General features: G+C 43.3%; 1 protein-coding gene across 3 annotated transcripts in view; it reads right to left on the bottom strand.

The window, feature by feature from the left end:
- Positions 1–1,813: 1,813 nt before the first annotated feature.
- Positions 1,814–19,817, bottom strand: part of zufsp (zinc finger containing ubiquitin peptidase 1) — an 80,183-nt gene continuing 62,179 nt past the window's right edge. The window contains exons 10-11 of one of the 3 annotated variants that reach the window (XM_063033440.1): positions 19,669–19,760; positions 1,814–2,328 (exon numbers count right to left, since the gene is read on the bottom strand). In XM_063033440.1, the coding sequence (XP_062889510.1) occupies positions 19,713–19,760 (48 nt within the window). In that variant the 3' untranslated portion in view covers positions 1,814–2,328; positions 19,669–19,712. Of the gene's footprint in view, positions 2,329–15,876; positions 19,761–19,817 lie in introns of those variants that run through there. The other 2 variants (XM_063033450.1, XM_063033432.1) reach the window with 2 other exon arrangements.

The raw sequence follows: 19,817 nt of genomic DNA, 5'->3' as shown, positions 1-19,817 counted from the left end.
CTGTATCTTTTTACCCCTAGCTTAAAGAAGCTTGGTTTTTCATACATATATATTTCCACACTTACTGATATACTTACTTATATATGTAATCATTGCTAACTTGTTTGATTTATCCACATTTATATTACTGTATTGCGTAGTTACTAATAAATATTATTAGTTTATAGCAATACTGGACTCCAAAGTGTTTTCCATCTCTGCTGGTTCTTTATTCCCGTCACGGGGGTCCTGACAGTGGGAAAAAAGGGATCCTGCTCTGGCTGGCTGCCGGTTCCACAGGGGTCGGTGTTGGGACCGCTGCTTTTTACGATGTATGTCAATGATTTGGACTATGGGATTAATGGATTTGTGGCTAAATTTGCCAATGATACAAAAATAGGTGGAGGAGTGGGTAGTGTTGAGGAAACAAAGAGCCTGCAGAGAGACTTAGATAGTTTAGAGAAATGGGCAAAGAAGTGGTAAATGAAATACAATGTTGGAAAGTGTATGGTCATGCACTTTGGTGGAAGAAATAAACAGGCAGACAATTATTTAGCTGGGGAGAGAATTCAAATTGCAAAGATGCAAAGGGACTTGGGGGCCCTTGTGCAGGATACCCTAAAGTTTAACCTCAAGGTTTAGTTGGTTGTGAAGAAAGCAAATGCAATGTTGGCATTCATTTCTAGAGCTATGGAATATAAGAGGAGGGATGTGATGTTGAGGCTCTATAGGGCACTCGTGAGACCACACTTGGAGTATTGTGTGCAGTTTTGAGCTCCTTATTTTAGAAAGGATATACTGACATTGGAGAGGGTTCAGAGGATTCACAAGAATGATTCCAGGAATGAAAGGGTTACCGTATGAGGAAAGTCTGGCAGCTCTTGGGCTGTATTCCCTGGAGTTCAGGAGAATGAGGGGGGAACTCATAGAAACATTCTGAATGTTAAACAGCCTGAACAGATTAGATATGGCAAAGTTATCTCCCATGGTAGGGGATTCTAGGACAAGAGGGCACGACTTCAGGATTGAAGGACGTCCATTTAGAACTAAGATGCGGAGAAATTACTTTAGTCGAGGGTGGTAAATCTGTGGAATTTGTTGTCACAAGCAGCTGTGGAGGCCAAGTCATTGGGCGCATTTAAGGCAGAGATAGAGAGGTTCTTGCTTATCCAGGGCATCAAAGGGTATGGGGAGAAGGCAGGGGAGTGGGAATGACTGGAAGAATTGGATCAGCCCATGATTGAATGGCGGAGCAGACTCGATGGGCCGAATACCTTATGGTCTTATTCCCTTATTCACTCATCCACTTTCAGTCCAACTTCGTGGTAGCTTAATGATCAATTTTGCTCTGCTATTTGTTTCCACAAATAAATCAGGTTGGAGGAACAATACCTTATATTCTGTCTGAGTAGCCTCCAAACTGATGGCATGACATCAATTTCTCGAACTTCTGGTAATTTCCCTCCCCCACACACCCACCTCTCCTTCACCATTCCCTGTTCTCTTTTCCCTCTCTCAGCTTATCTCCGTGCCCACCCATCACCTCCTTCTGGTTCTCCTCCCCTCTTTTTTTCTTCCATGGCCTTCTATCCTCTTCTATCAGATTCCCCCTTCTCCAGCCCTGTATCTCTTTCACCAATCAACTTCCCAGCTCTTTATTTCATCCCCCCACCTTCAAGTTCACCTAGCACCTTGAGCTTCTCTCTCCCCTCCCCTCACCTTTTAAATCCACTCCTCAGTTTTTGTTCTCCAGTCCCACTGAAGGGTCTCAGCCCGAAACATCCACTGTTTACTCTTTTCCATAGATTATGAAGACACGCAGTCCTCTTTTATTGTCATTTAGTAATGCATGCATTAAGAAATGATACACTATTTCCTCCGGAGTGATATCACAAAACATAGGACAGACCAAGACTGAAAAAAACTAACAAAACCACATAATTATAACATATAGTTACAAGAGTGCAACAATACCATAACCTGATGAAGAAGTCCATGAGCACAGTAAAAGTTCAAAGTCTCTCAAATATCCCACATCTCACGCAGACGGGGAGAAGGAAGAAAAACTCTCCCTGCCATACCCGACACGGTCCGACTCTGAGTCATCCGAAAACTTCGAGCTCTGATCAGCTCTCCGACACTGGGTACTGAGCACCATCTCTATCCGAACGATTCGACCTCCTTCTCGGTCACCAACAGCAGGCAAAGCCGGGGATTTTAAGGCCTTCCCTCCAAAAGATTCCCGACCGCGCAGTAACGACAGCAGCGAAAGAGCGTTTCAGGAATTTTTCCAGATGTTCCTCTGTGCTTTCACGTCCATCTCCATCAAATCAGAATTGTCCACGGCCCCTATTTAACAGATACGATATCATTTTTCATTGGAGGGCTGCGCATGTGCGGTGTGCTGCTTCTCTCTCCTCCCACCTGACCTGCTGTGTTCCTCCAGCACTTTGTGTGTGTTGCTCTGGATTTCTAGCTTCTGCAGATTTTCTGTTGTTTCAGCAATTTGTTTTCTAGCTTCCTACGGGGCCTGAGAATGCACCAGGTAAGGTTGAGGGAATTCCTCCACCTTCATGCACTTTCAGGCCTCTAATGCCTTTCCCCTCTATTTTGTACATGCGCATCACAACTAGTATAATAAACACAAGAGATTCTGCAGGTGCTGGAAATCTTGAGTAACACACACAAGATGCTGGAGGAACTCAGCAGGTCAGGCAGCATCTATGGAGAGGAATAAACAATCAATATTTCAATCCTTGGCCCAAAATATTGACTGTTTATTCCTCTCCACAGACGCTATCTGACTCATTGATTTCCTCCAGCACTTAGACCATATGACATAGAAGCAGAAATAGGCTATTTGGCTCATCAAGACTGCTCGCCATTCAATCCCTTTTGCTTCCTCCTCAGCTCCACTCCCCGGCCTTCTCACCGTAACCTTTGATGCCGTGTCCAATCAAGAAACTACCAAGTCCTGCCTTAAATACCCCTAACGGCCTGGGCTCCACAGCTGCCTGTGATAATAAATTCCTCAAGTTCACCACCCTCTGGCTAAAGAAATTTCTCAGCAGCTCTTTTTTAAATAGATGCCCCTCTATCCTGAGGCTGTGCCCTCTTGTCCTATACTCTCCCACCATGGGAAAAATCCTTTCCACATCTACTCTGTTTAGGCCTTCCAACATTCGAAAGGTTTCAATGAGATCCCCCCTCATACTGGTAAATTCCAGCAAGTACAGACCCAGAGCCATCAAACGTTCCTTGTATGATAACCCTTTAATTCCTGGAATCATCCTTGTGAACCTCCTCTGGACCATCTCCAATGCCAGCACATATTTTCTCAGATGAGGAGCCCCAAACTGTTCACAACACTCAAGGTGAGGCCTCACCAGTGTCTTATAAAGCCTCAGCATCACATCCCTGCTCTTGTATTCTAGACCTCTTGAAGTGAACTGTAGTATTGCATTTGTCTTCCTCACCACAGTCTCTACCTGCAAGTTAACCTTTAGGTTGTTCTACACAAGGGCTCCCAAGTCCCTTTGCATCTCAGTTTTGGATTTTTCTCCCCATTTAGAAAATAGTCCACACATTTATTTCTACTACCAAAGTGCATGCCCATACATTTTCCAACATTATATTTCATTTGCCCCTTTCTTGCCCATTCTCTTAATCTTCTGACGTCCTTCTGCAGCCTTCCTATTGCCTCAACTCTACCTGGCCCTACACCAATCTTCGTATCATCTGCAAACTTGGGAAGAAAGCCATCTATTCCATCATCCAAATCATTGATATACAGCATAAAAAGAAGTGGTCCCAACACCGACCCCTGCGGAACACCACTAGTCACCGGCAGCCAACCAGACAAGGATCCTTTTATTCCAACTCACTACTTCCTACCAATCAGCCAATGCTCTAACCATGCTTGTAACTTTTCTGTAATTGTGCAACAAGATTATCCGCCTTATTTCTTATACTCTGTGCATTCAGATATAACACTTTGAGTATTGTATTTGCTACCCTTTTTGATTCTGCATCCCCAATGCACTGATACTCACCCAGCTGGCTGCAATTTTGTCCTATCATCTGCCTGTCCTTCCTGACAGTCTGACTGCATGCTATCTTTGCCTTTTTACTATTTGTTCTATCCTGAGTCCTTTCACTCTGGCTCCCACCACCCCCTGCCATATTAGTTGAGACTCTTGCAACAAACCTACCCGTGAGAATATTAGTCCCCCTCAGTTTGAGGTGTAACCCATCTCTTTTGAACAGGTCATAACTTCCCCCAGAAGAGATCCCAGTGATCCAAGAAGCTGAAACCCTGCCCTCTGGCACCAGCTTCTCAGCCACACATTTGTCTGCCAAATCATCCTGTTTCTACCCTCACTGGCTTGTGGCACTGGTAGCAATTCGTAAATTACTACCATGGAAGTCCTGCTTCTCAGCTTTCTGTCTAGCTCTCTAAATTCTCTTTTCAGGACCTCTTTGCTTTTTCTTCCTATGTCATTGGAAAGGATACAGAGGAGATTGACCAGGATGCTGCCTGGTTTAGAGAGTATGCATTATGATCAGAGATTAAAGGAGCTAGGGCTTTACTCTTTGGAGAGAAGGAGGATGAGAGGAGACATGATAGAGGTGTACAAGATAATAAGAGGAATAGATAGAGTGGATAACCAGTGCCTCTTCCCCAGGGGACCACTGCTCAATACAAGAGGACATGGCTTTAAGGTAAGGGGTGGCAAGTTCAAGGGAGATATTAGAGGAAGGTTTTTTTAGTCAGAGAGTGGTTGGTGCATGGAATGCATTGCCTGAGTCAGTGGTGGAGGCAGATAAACTAGTGAAATTTAAGAGACTACTAGACAGGTATATGGAGGAATTTAAGGTGGAGGGTTATATGGGAGGCAGGGGTTAAGGGTTGGCACAACATTGTGGGCCGAAAGGCCTGTACTGTGCTGTACTATTCTATGTTCTATGTTCATTGGTACCAATATGTATCAAGAGATCTGGCCGCTCTCCCTCCCCCTCCAAAATGCTGTGGACACGATCTGAGATATCCCTGACCCTGGCACCTGGGAGGCAACATACCATCTTGGTGTCCCATTCACATCCATGAAATCTCCTGTCTGTTCACCTATTGAGACTGCTTTCATTACTGTCCCTTCTTCTCTCTCTTTCCTCCTTTGAGTCAAAGCCTGACATTCCGTCTCTCATCACTGGCCTACTCTAACAATGGCCGCCCCACATGTCCCTTCTGTACTTTAAGACAAGCATCGCTGACCTGCGAGAAACCTCAGCACCATGGCCTGCTCCTGCCACGGATTGGGCCGTTGGAATTTATGTGTGTTGAAGAACTTACGTCCCCTGTTTCCTCAGCTCCCAAATTTTCTCCACAGTAAAACTGTGGTGCCAGGGGGTAGCATAGTGCGCTGTCCATGCTGGGTTGGAGGCTGGCCAGTCATGTCAGTGCTGCCCCCCAGTGTTCAGCCTGTGGCCTGACAAGCTGGATTGGGTGTGTGCATTTGCGGATGGCTGAGAACTGCTTGTTCTAGCCGATAACACCCATGCACCATTAATTTACAGAACATGTCACTCTGGGCATGGGTTATGTATGTTTTTTGTGTGTGACTGTATGTTTACTTGCTATCCCGTATGTGCTGTATGTGCCTTGCACTACATATTGATTGTTGGTACGTTTTGCACCTTAGCCTTGGAGTAATATTTTTTCACTTGGCTGCATTCATTCATATACTGTACGTCACCACATATAACTCTGAGATTCATTTCCTTGCAGGCATACTTAATAAATTCAATAACCGTAATAGAATCAATGAAAGATTGCACCCAAAAGGGCCATCAGACAACCAATGTGCAAAAGACTGTGCAAATACAAAAAGAAAGAAATAATAATAAATAAATAAGCAATAAATATCTAGAATATCGAATGAAAAGTCCTTGAACGTGTGTCCATAGGTTGTGGGAACATTTCAATGATGGGGTAAATGGTGAAGTTATCCCCTCTGATTCAGGAGCCTGATGGCTGAAGGATAAAAACTGTCCCTGAACCGAACTGTGTGGATCCTGAGGATTCTGTACCACCTTCCTGATGGCAGCAGTGAGAAGACAGCGTGGCCTGGGAAGTGGGTGCTGCTTTCCTGAGACAATGCTCCATGCAGATATGGTGGTGAGGGTTTGACCAATGATGGACTGGGCATCTGATATGGCCCACAACAGTGGCGTCATCAGCAAACTTGAATATGATGCCGGAGATGTGCTTATCCACACAGCCTTAAAGGCAAAGCGAGTAGAGTAGGGGGCTGAGCACACACCCTTGTGGTACATCTGTGCTGATGGAGATTGCCGAGGAGATATTGTTGCCAATCTGAACTGACTGTGGTCCACAAGTGAGGAAATCAAGGATCCAATTGCACAAGCAGGTATTAAGGCCAAGGTCTTGAAGATTATTGATAAATTTTGAGGGGATGATAGTATTGAATGCTGAGCTGTTGTCAATAAAGAGTAGGGTGATATATGCATCTTTGTTGGCCAGATGTTCCAGGGTTGATTAAAGAGCCAATGAAGTGGCATTTGCTGTGGACCTATTGTGCCAATAGGCAAATTAGAGTGGATCCAAACATGGAACAAAGTACAGTCGACGTATCGGGCTGAGACCCTTCAGCAGGACAGCATCCTGACTGGCTGCATCACTGCCTGGTATGGGAACTGTACCTCCCTTAATCACAGGACTCTGCAGAGAGTGGTGTGGACAGCCCAGCGCATCTGTGGATGTGAACTTCCCATGATTCAGTACATTTACAAGGACAGGTGTGTAAATCGGGCCCATAGGATCATTGGGGACCCAAGCCATCCCAACCACAATCTATTCCAGCTGTTACCATCTGGGAAGCAGTACTGCAGCAAAAAAGCCAGGACCAACAGGCTCTGGGACAGCTTCTTCCACCAGGCCATCAGACTGATTAACTCACGCTGATTTGAGTGTACTCTATATTACAATGACTGTTCTATTTATTATATATTATAAATTACTATGATTGCACATTGTATATTTAGATGGAGACATAACGTAAAGATTTTTACTCCTCATGTATGTGAAGGATGTAAGAAATAAAGTCAATTCAATTCAATACTCTTTTAAACGTTGACTGTTCTCTTTTCCACAGATGCTGCCTGGCTTGCTGCGTTCCTCCAGCATCTTGTGTGTGTTGCTTGGATTTCCAGCTTCTATAGATTTTCTCTTGTTTGTAATTGGAGTAGATCCAAGTTGCTTCTAAGCGAGAGCTGGTATGTTTCATCACTAAACTCTTCTTGGGCTTCCAGCCGGGTACAGATATCAATTATAACCAACACTTCAATGACAAACTCTACCGTCTTCTACAGGGATGATGCCTGGGCATGTCTAGTCTGCTGGTATTTATACCGCCATAGTCTGTCCCTCCTGATTGGTTAGTCCTCATCCAATATTGTTTCTGTTCTCCCACCTTGTTTACAATCAAATTCCAGTTCTTACTTAGAGCGAGACCTTCGTCTTTGTTAAAATTCTTTTCTTCTACTTTTATTTCAATGGCTTCCTTCACCAGGCGTTCCCAAAAGCCATTGGCGTGGAACAGTAGTCTTGTTCTGTTGAAATCAATCCTATGGGCATTGTGAATGCAATGTTCTGCTACTGCTGGTTTCTCTGAGTAACCCAGTTGGATACACCTCCTGTGCTCCTTGATGCGTGTCCGTCTGGCCGATATACAGTACGCTGTTCCACATTCACAGGGAATCCGGTAAACGCCAGCCGACCAGAGTCCCAGGCCATCTCTGACCTGCATAAGCTGTGACTTGAGCTTCTTTAGGGCTTTGTGGGTGGTATTAATCTGGTATTTCTTCAGGATCCTGGCGATCCTTCCGGGAACTGTGGAAATATGGGAGGACAAACAGCAGCAACAGGTTCCTCCGAGTTGTGAGGTTTCCTAGTTTTTCTGTCGGCCCTTTAAAGGTGATCGATTTCCCTCACCTTGTAGCCATTCTGTAAGAACGTCGTGTGTAATTGTCTTATTTCCTCAGAGACTCTCCGGGTCCAAAATAGTTCTCAAAGTAGAAAGAACCGCTCTACATTGGGAGGTGATTTGCTGGCTGCTATTGTTGAGGTACAAGTCCATGTAACTGGGTTTCCGACAAACGCCATATCCGAGAACAGAAGGCAACCATTCTTCTCCGTCTCCATTTAAACCGAATGTTTGGATGTATACTGTTCAGATGGCCATGGAACTGTTGGAGTGCCTGGACAGTTCATGAGGCCACACTACGAAGGTGTCATCCACAAACCTGAAGAAGCATTTGGGGCATACGGGTGATGAAGTCAGAGTCCTCTCCTCAAAGTCCCCCATGTAGAAATTACCAACAACTGGCAAGAAGGGCGATCCCATGGGCACTCTCTCCATTTGTTCACAGTAGGGCCCCTTATAGAGAAAGTACGTCAATACAAGGGTCTGTTCAGAAAGGTGAATGCTACCCTTATCAAACATTGACCGCAGCAGGACCAAGCTGTCCTGAATGGGAACTCTTGTGAACAGGGGCACCACGTCAAAGCTGACCATTATGCCCTCCGGTTTCAGCTGGATGTTGGTTATCGTTTTAAAGAAGTTGGTCGAACTCGTGATGTGATGCTCACAGCCCCAACAAAGGGAGTCAGCATGTTCGTTAAATGCTTAGCAAGGTATGAAGTTGAAGAAGAACGGTTGCCTTCTGTTCTCGGACATGTACCGCAGAGGAGGTAAGGATACAGGTCTGCGTGGCCCTCAAAGGAGCCATTTGCAAAACTGAACATCAGCAAAGGAGAACAACTGGCCCTCCAGACAATACGGCAAAACCCAGCCATCACTGAGGGGGAATCTCATTAAACCTTACCAGATACTGAAAAGCCTAAATGGAGTGGATGTGGAAAGGATGTTTCTTATAGTGGGACCAGAGGGCACAGCCTCAGAAATGAGGGCCATCCATTTAGAATGGAGATGAGATAGAATTTCCTTAGCCAGGGAGTGGGGAATCTGTGAAATCACTGGGTACATTTCAAGTTGACATTGATTAGTAACGGTGTTAAAAGTTACAGGGGGGAAGATAGGAGAATGGGGTCGAGAGGAAAGATAAATCAGCTATGATCAAATGGTGATCAAATGATGGCACTAAACAGCCACTCCTTTGCTTGCATCTTCGGAAACAGCTCTATTTCTATCTTTAATATCTTTATTTTCCCATTTCAGGGTTCTTTAGAAGATCCTTACCTGGAGTTACATGCTGACTTTGGTTCTTGCAGGAATGGGACTTACTCTCGGGGTTTCATAACTGTACCTCTTCCTACAGATGCTGCCTGACCTGCTGCGTTCACCAGCAACTTTGATGTGTGTTGCTTGAATTTCCAGCATCTGCAGAATTCCTGTTGTATAACCAACCGTTGTTGTTCGGCACACCAAGAGCTTGGCCTAAGAGTCCGGCTCGGATTTGGAAGCCTAGGATCTTGGGGGTCTGGAGATGGGTGAACCGAGGGTCGGTGTCATGACAGGAGACCCATGCGCTGTCAGGGGAGTTGGGATATCTGCTGTGTGCCTGTAGACCCAAGATCTTCAAGATCTTCTGGCACAGAGCTCGAAAAAAGCAACGTAACGGACTTATAAGATCCCAGCGGGATGTTTGTTATGTCTCCCCGCTCGTTGGGAAAAATGGAGACATCTCCTTCTCCCTTATTAGGGAGAGAGAAAGCCTGTGGTATGTCGTATACCGGGGAAAACGTGAAGTCATTGGAGTAACTGCAAGTCTGTGTCTTTGCTATTGCTTTGCTCACGCTTGAGTGCTCGATGGTGGGTGCCAATGCTATTTTTTGCCGGTGGTGGGAGGGGGGGATAGTTCGCTGTTGCTTACGCGCAGGAGGGGGGAACTGGGGGAGACTTTGAGGTTCTAACATTTAACTGTCATTCATTCTTTGGGGCACTCCTGTTTTCGTGGATGGTTGCAAAGCAAAAGCATTTCAGGGTGTATATTGTATACATTTCTCTGACATTAAATTGGACCTTTAAACCTTTGAAATGGTGGCGCAGACTTGATAGACTGAATGGCCAAATTATGCTATGTCTAATGCTCTTATTGAGCCATGATGTCTTCTTATACTGAAACAAGAGTATTAAAAAATTAACACCTTCATGAAATATTAAAACGATTTTTAATACTTAAACGAATCATGTCAACAAATCTTGCAGAACTTGCGTCTTGCTAATTTGACAATTGTGGTTTCAAAGTAAACTTATTATCGAAGTATGTGTACCAACACAACCTTCAGATTCATCTTCTTGTCAGCAGCCACAAGACAGAGAAACACAGCAGAATCCACAAACAGTACCGAGAATCATCCAATGAGCGAACAATAAAAAAATAAACAAATGTTTGAACCGCAGAGATCCTGAAAGCGTGTCGAGGTGGTGGATCTTGGCTGACACCGAGAAGTAAGCTGAGCACTGTTTCATTCTCCACCTTTGGCCTTGCTGACTTAATCTTTTTAATCTGGCTCAATGCCTAACTTGCCTAACATGACACTTGATGTCATGGATTCTTGATTACCTGACTGGCAGACCACAGTACGTGTGCTTGCAACACTGTGTGTCCGGCAGAGTGATCAGCAGCACTGGGGCTCCACAGGGGACTGTCTTGTCTCCCTTTCTCTTCACCATTTACACCTCGGACTTCAACTACGGCACAGAGTCTTGTCATCTTCAGAAGTTTTCTGATGACTCTGCCATAGTTGGATGCATCAGTAAGGGAGATGAGGCTGAGCACAGGGCTATGGTAGGAAACTTTGTCACATGGTGTGAGCAGAATTATCTGCAGCTTATTGTGAAAAAGACTAAGGAGCTGGTGGTAGACCTGAGGAGAGCTAAGGTACCGGCGACCCCTGTTTCCATCCAGGGGTCAGTGTGGACATGGTGGAGGATTACAAGTCCTTGGTACCAAGTATAGTTAATTAAGTTCCTGGACTGAAGCACGGAGTCAGATGATTATTTGATTAAAAGAAAATTCCATGGCAGCAGTGATTGTAGTCCAGTAAAAGCATATTTAGTATAATAACTGGTAGTTTTTTGAGCTGCATGAAAAAGGGCACCAATGTAACGCCAGCAACAACTTGGAAGACATACTAGGCAATCAGCTGGCACTTGCTTGTGAACGTAACAGATACACGTATAAGTGTACAGTCAACACGTGGAAGATGAGACCCAAAACACAAACTGCTGGCTACTGTCATAGTCATAGTCATAGTCATACTTTATTGATCCCGGGGGAAATTGGTTTTCGTTACAGTTGCACCATAAATAATAAATAGTAATAGAACCATAAATAGTTAAATAGTAGTATGTAAATTATGCCAGTAAATTATGAAATAAGTCCAGGACCAGCCTATTGGCTCAGGGTGTCTGACCCGCCAAGGGAGGAATTGTAAAGTTTGATGGCCACAGGCAGGAATGACTTCCTATGACGCTCAGTGTTGCATCTCGGTGGAATGAGTCTCTGGCTGAATGTACTCCTGTGCCCAACCAGTACATTATGTAGTGGATGGGAGACATTGTCCAAGATGGCATGCAACTTAGACAGCATCCTCTTTTCAGACACCACCGAGAGAGAGTCCAGTTCCATCCCCATAACATCACTGGCCTTATGGATAAATTTGTTGATTCTGTTGGCATCTGCTACCCTCAGCCTGCTGCCCCAGCCCAGAACAGCAAACATGATAGCACTGGCCACCAGAGACTCGTAGAACATCCTCAGCCTCGTCCGGCAGATGTTAAAGGACCTCAGTCTCCTCAGGAAATAGAGATGGCTCTGACCCTTCTTGTAGACAGTCTCAGTGTTCTTTGACCAGTCCAGTTTATTGTCAATTCGTATCCCCAGATATTTTTAATCCTCCACCATGTCCACACTGACCCCCCTGGATGGAAACAGAGGTCACCGGTACCTTAGCTCTCCTCAGGTCTACCACCAGCTCCTTAGTCTTTTTCACATTAAGCTGCAGATAATTCTGCTCACACCATGTGAGAAGATGAAGATGGCCGCAATCTCAAACAGAACTAATGCAAGTGTTAATTGTACACCCACTGCTTGCTCTGAGCTGTGTGGGTATGCAGCCGCACGACAACGGAAATATAGCCTTTCTTAACTCACAGCTGGAGATTTCTTCTATATATAAAACCACTTGCTCACCTTGGCTGCGTAAGTTTAGGGAAGACACACTCCGGTCCTGCCAAACCCGTGAGATTGTGCTGGCTCTCCCACCCCAACCCCGGTTTGTGTGGATGCTGTGTGATTTGCTACCCTGTTACAACTCAGTGCCAAGAAACTACAGACAGCACACTGCATACGATTAAAGGAATTATATTCATGAATCATACCTAACTAAAGGGTTCGTAAAGAAAAGAATGAAAAACAAAAAGGGGCCCTTCTAATTAAATAAGCATCACTCCACACCAACATCTTAACTACATTCTACAGAGGCGTGGTCGAGAGTGTGCTGACCTTTTGCATCACAACCTGGTACTCCAGCTGCAGTGCTGTCGACAAAAAAGCCTTGCAGAGGGTGGTTAGGGGAGCAGAGAAGGTTATTGGGGTCTCCCTACCTTCTGTCCAAGACCTCTTTCAGAGTCGATGCCTCCAGAAGACACGGTACATCATTAAAGACCCCCTCACACCCTCCTTCCTTCTCCCATTTTGTTTTAATGTATGAAGTCGAATGTGTTTTAAGATTTGACAAACCCTTATAAACGCTTGAAATTATTCTACTACTGTTGTCTGAATTATATGCTTTTCTAAATAGCTCTATCAGACATGTACTTGCCTTGGTTATATTTTTAACCGTCCTATGAACATACTGTCGCATCTGTAGATACCGGTAAAAGTCTTGTTTTTCTAATAAGTGTTTCTCTTTGAGCATTTCAAAACTGAACAGTGTTCCTCCTTTCATTATATTGCAAATAGCTGTTATTCCTTCAGCTGTCCAGTCCTTAAAACTAGCATCCAGTTTATTTGGCGTAAACTCCGAGTCATATGCACACCATTTAAGAATTGCAATGTCTCTCTCTAGCTTATATTCTTTTATAATAGTTTTCCATATTTTAAGAGTCTATTTCACCCACAGGTTATCAATAGTATTTATGTAACTTGGTAGGTTATTATCAGCCAAAATTGCCTGTGTGGGGATGGAGAGTATCCTCTCCTCAATGTTTTTCCATTGAGTGTCATATGATGGGTTGCACCAGCATATCACGGCTCTCAACTGTGCTGTAAAATAGTAATCTCTAAGAGGAGGTAGGCCCCATCCCCCCTTTTCCTTGGCTAATTGCAAAGTTTTGAGATGAACCCTAGGCCTTTTACCTTGCCATATATATCTTGATAGCATCTTGTTCCATTCATTGAATTGATTTTGGTTAATCTATTGGTAGGGTCTGAAAGAGATATAGTAGTCTGAGCAGTATATTCATTTTAATAGACTCAGTCCTTGAACTGAGACCAAGAAAAGGAATTAGGTTCCATCTTGTTATATCTTCCTTAATTTTTTTATATATAGGCTGATAATTGCATTCTGATAATTTTGCCAAATCTTTTGGCATAATGATGCCCAAATATTTGATGGACTCTGTTTGCCATGCCCAAGGATATCTACTTTCAATTTCTCTTGGTGGGCTATAGTTATATGGAAGTAGTTGGGTTTTATCAATGTTGATCTTGTATCCTGATAATTGGCCATATTGTTCAAAGGATTGCATCAACTTAGGTAAAGAGTATGTTGGTTGCCCTAGATAGATCAAAATGTCATCCGTGTAACAGGCCAATTTATGCTCTGTCCCTTTAATAGTAATTCCCCTGATATCTTCATTTTGTCTGATGTATTGAGCTGATGATTTCAGCTATAATGCGAAGAGCAGCGGTGACCATGCACAACCCTGTCTCGTGCCCCTTTCTAGGGTAAAACTATTAGATAAATATCCATTGATTTTAACCCTGGCAGTAGGATTGTCGTATAGTGCCTGTATAGTTTTAATAATTGTGTCATGTAGACCAAATCTATGTAAAACTCTGTAAAGAAAATTCTAATTAACCGAATCAAATGCCTTTTCAGCGTCCATGCTTATCACTACTGCTTCAATTTCATTTTTTTATATATGATCCATAGTGTGAAGTGTCCTTCGTATATTGTCTTGTGTTTGGCGTTGTTGTATAAAACCTGTCTGATCATTATGTATCAGTGTGGGTAGAAACTCTTCTAATCGTTTGGCCATGATGGAGGTAAATATTCTATAATCCACATTAAGAACAGATATTGGTCTAAATGACCCACATTCCATTTTATCCTTGCCTTCTTTCGGTATAGCTGAGATTATCGCCTCCTTCCAGCTGGGTGGCATTTGCGCCTTTCTTAGAGCCCAGTTCAGTGTGGGGAGTAAAACAGGAATTAACTCACTTCTAAACTCTGCCGTATATCCATCTGATCCTGGTGACATGCTTAATCTAAGCCTACTAATTGCAGGTTTTAGTTCAGCTTCAGTTATGTCAACAGTCATCGTTCTATTTTGTTCTTTGCTTAAAGTGGGTAACTCTAAAGAATTCAGGAAGGTGTCAATTTGGGTTATGCTTCCCCCTGGAACTTTGGAATATAGGGTTTTGTAAAACTTTTCAAAAGCTTCTTGAATTTCACTTAGCTTATTTTTTTATCACTTTTGTTCTTGGATCCCTAATTCTATGAATTGTATTTTCTGCTATCTTTTTTTTTCCAATTTCCATGCCAGTATTTTCATAGATTTAGATCCACTTTCATAGTGTCTCTGTTTCAGAAACATTAATTTTTTTCTAATTTCTTGTGTAGCTAAACTATTAATTTCATTCCTAATTTTTAAAATTTCCTCTAGCGTATCCTGTGCTAAACTCAATTTGTGTTTTTTTTCTAGTTTCTTCAGCTAATTTTGTAATTCCTCTGATGTTTTATTTCTTATTTTTTCTTATATGAAGATATCGCTATAGTTTTCCCTCTTAAGACAGCCTTCAGAGTATCCCATAGAATGGGAGGTGAAACCTTTCCATTATCATTGAATTCTAAGTAAGGACCAATTTCTTTTTTAATTTCTTCCTTAAAATAGGGATCACTGAGTAGACTTGAATTTAGTTTCCAAATAGTATTCTTTGGTTGCAGGTCAAAATCAACAGATAAATATATAGGTGCGTGGTCACTTACATCTATTGTCCCAATTCCACAGGTGATTATTTTGTCTCTATCTTTTCCAAATGTTATGAAATAGTCCATTCTTGTATATACGAAATGGGGGGCACAATAATGAGTGTAATCTCTGCTGTCAGGGAAAGGTCCCTCCATATATCAATTAGACCAACAACCTCAAAGTCCTTATGTAAGGACTTTGTTTCATAAGTTTTTCTATTGGAAGAGAAAAACTTATGAAACAACTTTGGTTGTAATTGTAAATTCAAGTCTCCCCCACATATCAAGAGACCTTCTGTTTCCGTTACCATAATATTAGTAATTTTCTGGAAGAAACTAATATAATTTCCTGGAGGTGCATATATATTCAACAAAGTAACTGGATTTCCATCTATGTTCCCCCTTACCAGAATATATCTGCCCTCTCTATCTCCCATTTTGAATACTTTTTCAAAATTTAGCTTGTTTGAGATGAGAATAGCAACTCCTCTTCTACGTCCTGATTTATATGAGGAGAAAAACAAATTAGTGAAGCCCATTCTCTTTAATTTTCCATGTTCATTATCACAAGTGAGTTTCCTGTAAATATACCACATGGGCTTGTTCTTTTTTCATTTTTAATAGAATTTTACTGTGCTTGACTGGATTCAACAGCCCACTGACATTAAAAGAAATGAATTTTACTTTGTCCTTAGCCATGTGTATTTATCTGTTAGTATGTCATAGAAATTTGCAGAATATAACTTAATCGGTCTGCTCCCTGAACGAATAAGAGCCAATCGACCTCCTCTTCCAATGCCTTCTTAACCACACAGGTTGACTGTGTTGTTAAGAAGGCATACGGTCCATTGGCCTTCATCAACCGTGGGACTGAGTTCAAGAGCTGAGAGGTAATGTTACAGCCATATAGATCCCTGGTCAGACCCCACTTGGAATACTGTGCTCAGTTCTGGTCACCTCACTACAGGAAGGTTGTGGAAACTATAGAAAGGGTGCAGAGGAGATTTATAAGGATGTTGCCTAGATTGGGGAGCATGCCTTATGAGAATAGGTTGAGTGAACTCGGCCTTTTCTCCTTGAAGCGACGGAGGATGAGGGGTGACCTGATGATGAGAGGCATTGATCATGTGGATAAGAAGAAGAAGAAAGCCCTTAATTCCGGGTCGAGTCATCGGGACACCATCATGGTGGCTTTTTTTTTTAGCAGGCTTTCTTATTTTTACGAAGCCGAGTTGCTAGCTTGACGCTCAACCCAGCAAGGATGGAAAGCGTGCAAGGGAGCCGGCTGGATTTGAACTCGGGAGCCTTCACTCCAAAGTCCGACGCTGATGCCACAATGCCACCAGCCGACAATCATGTGGATAGTCAGAGGCGTTTTCCCAGGGCTGAAATGGCTAACACAAGAGGGCACAGTTTTAAGGTGCTTGGAAGTACGTACAGAGGAGATGTCAGGGGTAAGTTTTATTTTAACGCAGAGAGTGGTGAGTGTGTGGAATGGGCTGTCGGCAACTGTGGTGGAGGCAGATACAATACATTTAAGAGGCTCCTGGGTAGGTAGATGAAGCTTTAGAAAAATAGAGGGCTATGGGTAACCCTAGGTAATTTCTAAAGTAAGTACATGTTCGTCACAGCATTATGGGCTGAAGGGCCTGTATTGTGCTGAAGGTTTTCTATGTTTCTATCTCCAGGAACCGAAGAGACCCCAAAGTTGAATGGCTCAGCAGTCAACTTCCCTTTTGTTTTGGAGAGAGTTTCTCCCCAGCTTGTCTTACAGGGACTGTAGACATTACTATCACCGAAAGAGGTGCAGCACTGGCATCCTCCGCCTGAGGGTGACCTCCTTCTCTGAAGTGTTCCTGACAATCACTGTCATCACCGATACAACCAACAGCTTCTGCAGTTCGCGCCTCACCAGTATCCCAGCAGGTAAGCATGACTCCTCTTCGTGGTCTTCTGGAACATCCACCAAGAGGGCCTCAGCATCGGGCATTCTGGGAAATTTGGGGTTCCTGTCACTCTAGCTACTTCCCCGGGCTGTAACACGACTGGTTTGGACTGGGTGTACCACACAGTCCCTCGTTTCTGCTCATCATCCAGCCCAATGCGGCCATGCACTTCCTCGAAAGCAGCTTGGAACACAGGGTGAATGGACAATGGTTTCAGAAAGCTCTCTCCAACTTTCTTCTTGCAGGCTCCCACTAGCCTCCTCACAACAGGCGTATTCGTCCCCACAAGAATTGAAGCTCCACCTTTCTCGACCGGGTCCGGACAAACCAACACTAATGTACCAAGGACCTCAGCTACTCCCACATCTGCCTCCGAAAACTCCAGCTTCAATGACAAGTAAACATTGTACGGATAGTCATTCGTAATAAGACCCCAGATCTCTAGCGCACTGATTGGTAAATGCATCAAATACCGGTTGTAAAACGAATGGTACAGCAGAGTAATCTGAGTGTCTTCTCTCCTCATCTAAACCTTTACTTTAGAGCAGGGGTCCCCAACCTTTTTTGCACTGCGGACCGGTTTAATATTGACAATATTCTTGTGGACCGGCCGACCGGGGCGGGGGGGCTGTTCAAGTAGGGTTAAACTCACCACAACATGTCTTTTACAGTTAGATTTGCCAACTTTCTCACTCCCAAATAAGGGACAAAAGTAGCAGTCAAATCCCGGGACACTTTACCCCAGGAAAGACTACCATGACCATGAAGCCTTGCGCGGGCACCTATGTGCGCATGCATGACGTGTGTATGTGCGCATGTGCGTACGTGCCGATTTTTTCCCCCATAGATCGGTTTTGCCTTCATCTTCCCAACTATACTGTACATACATTATTTCTACTTTATAAAGGCTGTGTATTTATCATATCATTCCTGCTTTTACTATATGTTAGTATTATTTTCGGTTTTATGTGCTATTTGGTATGATTTGTTAGGTTATTTTTTGGGTCTGGGAACGCTCAAAAATTTTCTCCATATAAATTAACGGTAATTGCTTCTTCGCTTCACGCCATTTCGGCACGAAAAGTTTCATAGAAACCCTCTACCTTAGCGGGGGAAATACGGGACAAGGGCAGTCCCACATGGGACAAACCAATTTAGCCCAATATACAGGATGTCCCGGCTAATATGGGACAGTTGGCAACCCTATGTTCAAGTTCAACAGTGCGTGACAGGGAATGAGGAAAGGTGCAGCTGATTCATGTCGTTTCCTCACGGCCCGGTAGCACATGCTCTGCGGCCCGGTGGTTGGGGACCGCTGCTTTAGAGCTACAAAGTATTTACATTGTCAGTGTTTAAAATTACAACACTGTTACAAATTATAACGATAAACACAGAATGGAAGTGAACAGACCACTGGTCCGCTGAACGCCAATGCAAACTAGTGTATGAGATGATGACAGGCATTGATCGTGTGGCTAGTCAGAGGTTTTTTCCCAGGCCTGAAATGGCTAACACGAGAGGGTTTTAAGGTGCTTGGAAGTAGGTACAGAGAAAATATCAGGGGTAAGTTTTTTACGCAGAGAGTGGTGAGTGCGTGGAATAGACTGCTGATGGCAGTGGTGGAGGCTGATACAATAGGATCTTTTAAGAGACTCCTAGATGGGTACATGGAGCTTAGAAAAATAGAGGGCTATGGGTAACCCTAGGTAATTTCTAAAGTAGGTACATATCTGGTACAGCAGTGTGGACCAAAGGGCCTGTATTGTGCTGTAGGTTTTCTATGTTTCTAGTCAACATTTTACTTTTACCATTGTGTCTGCCAATTGTTTTGCCTGTCTGACATTGTTTACTTGTGTTGTAAGTTGCGGACTGTGTTTGCTTGATGTGCGTATTGTAAAAGATAATTAAGAGCCATGCAAATTTCAGGCTGCGTAAAGGTTTCCTGCTCAGAGGAATGTTTGGTCCGCACAGCTGTACAAAAAATTAGAGGGAATGTTGAGTGTAACCTAGAGTGAAAATTAACTTTCAACTTTCAGAGTACTTTAAAAAATGTTTATTAGCAATAACTTACATAGTAGAAAAGAGCAACGAAATGTGCACAGGAGCAATCTGGAAAATAGATATATTAGCCTTTTTACTCTTAGATGTTCGAGACACATTTTCTATAGCATAATTCTATCTACACAAGGGAAGTCTCAGAAAAATGCTTATAGTTCCAACTGAAAACAAGGCAGAACCAGGACCAAAATCCTACATTAGCAGAATGTTGAACGGCACTTGTGAAATTATTAATTACAAATGTTCATCAGCATGTGGGATATCAGTAGCTACATCCTACTTTACACCTCATAGGCAACATTGCCAATCTTACAAGAAATGCGCAAAATTAAGAGAAAATATATTACCTCCAATTAAATTGATCATGTTTACAAATCAAAAATGAAAGCAGAATTAGTGAACTATGATTTACATATGACTCAAGTAAAAGGAAATGTAAGGAACCTGAAAAATAGACTGCTTGCTGAATTCTAGGTCCGAGAATTGCACTATGGCACCCTTTCTGCTGACAGCACTGATGATGCATGCTTACGGGCCTGTGAAGGAAATAGATAGATTTACTTTTGTTTTATTTAGAGATACAGTACGGTAGC

This window comes from Mobula hypostoma, chromosome 2 (assembly GCF_963921235.1).
Source record: "Mobula hypostoma chromosome 2, sMobHyp1.1, whole genome shotgun sequence".
In the NCBI taxonomy this organism is placed as follows: Eukaryota; Metazoa; Chordata; class Chondrichthyes; order Myliobatiformes; family Myliobatidae; genus Mobula; species Mobula hypostoma.
Note: the sequence above shows the minus strand (reverse complement) of the source record. Positions and strands in the feature narration are given on the sequence as shown.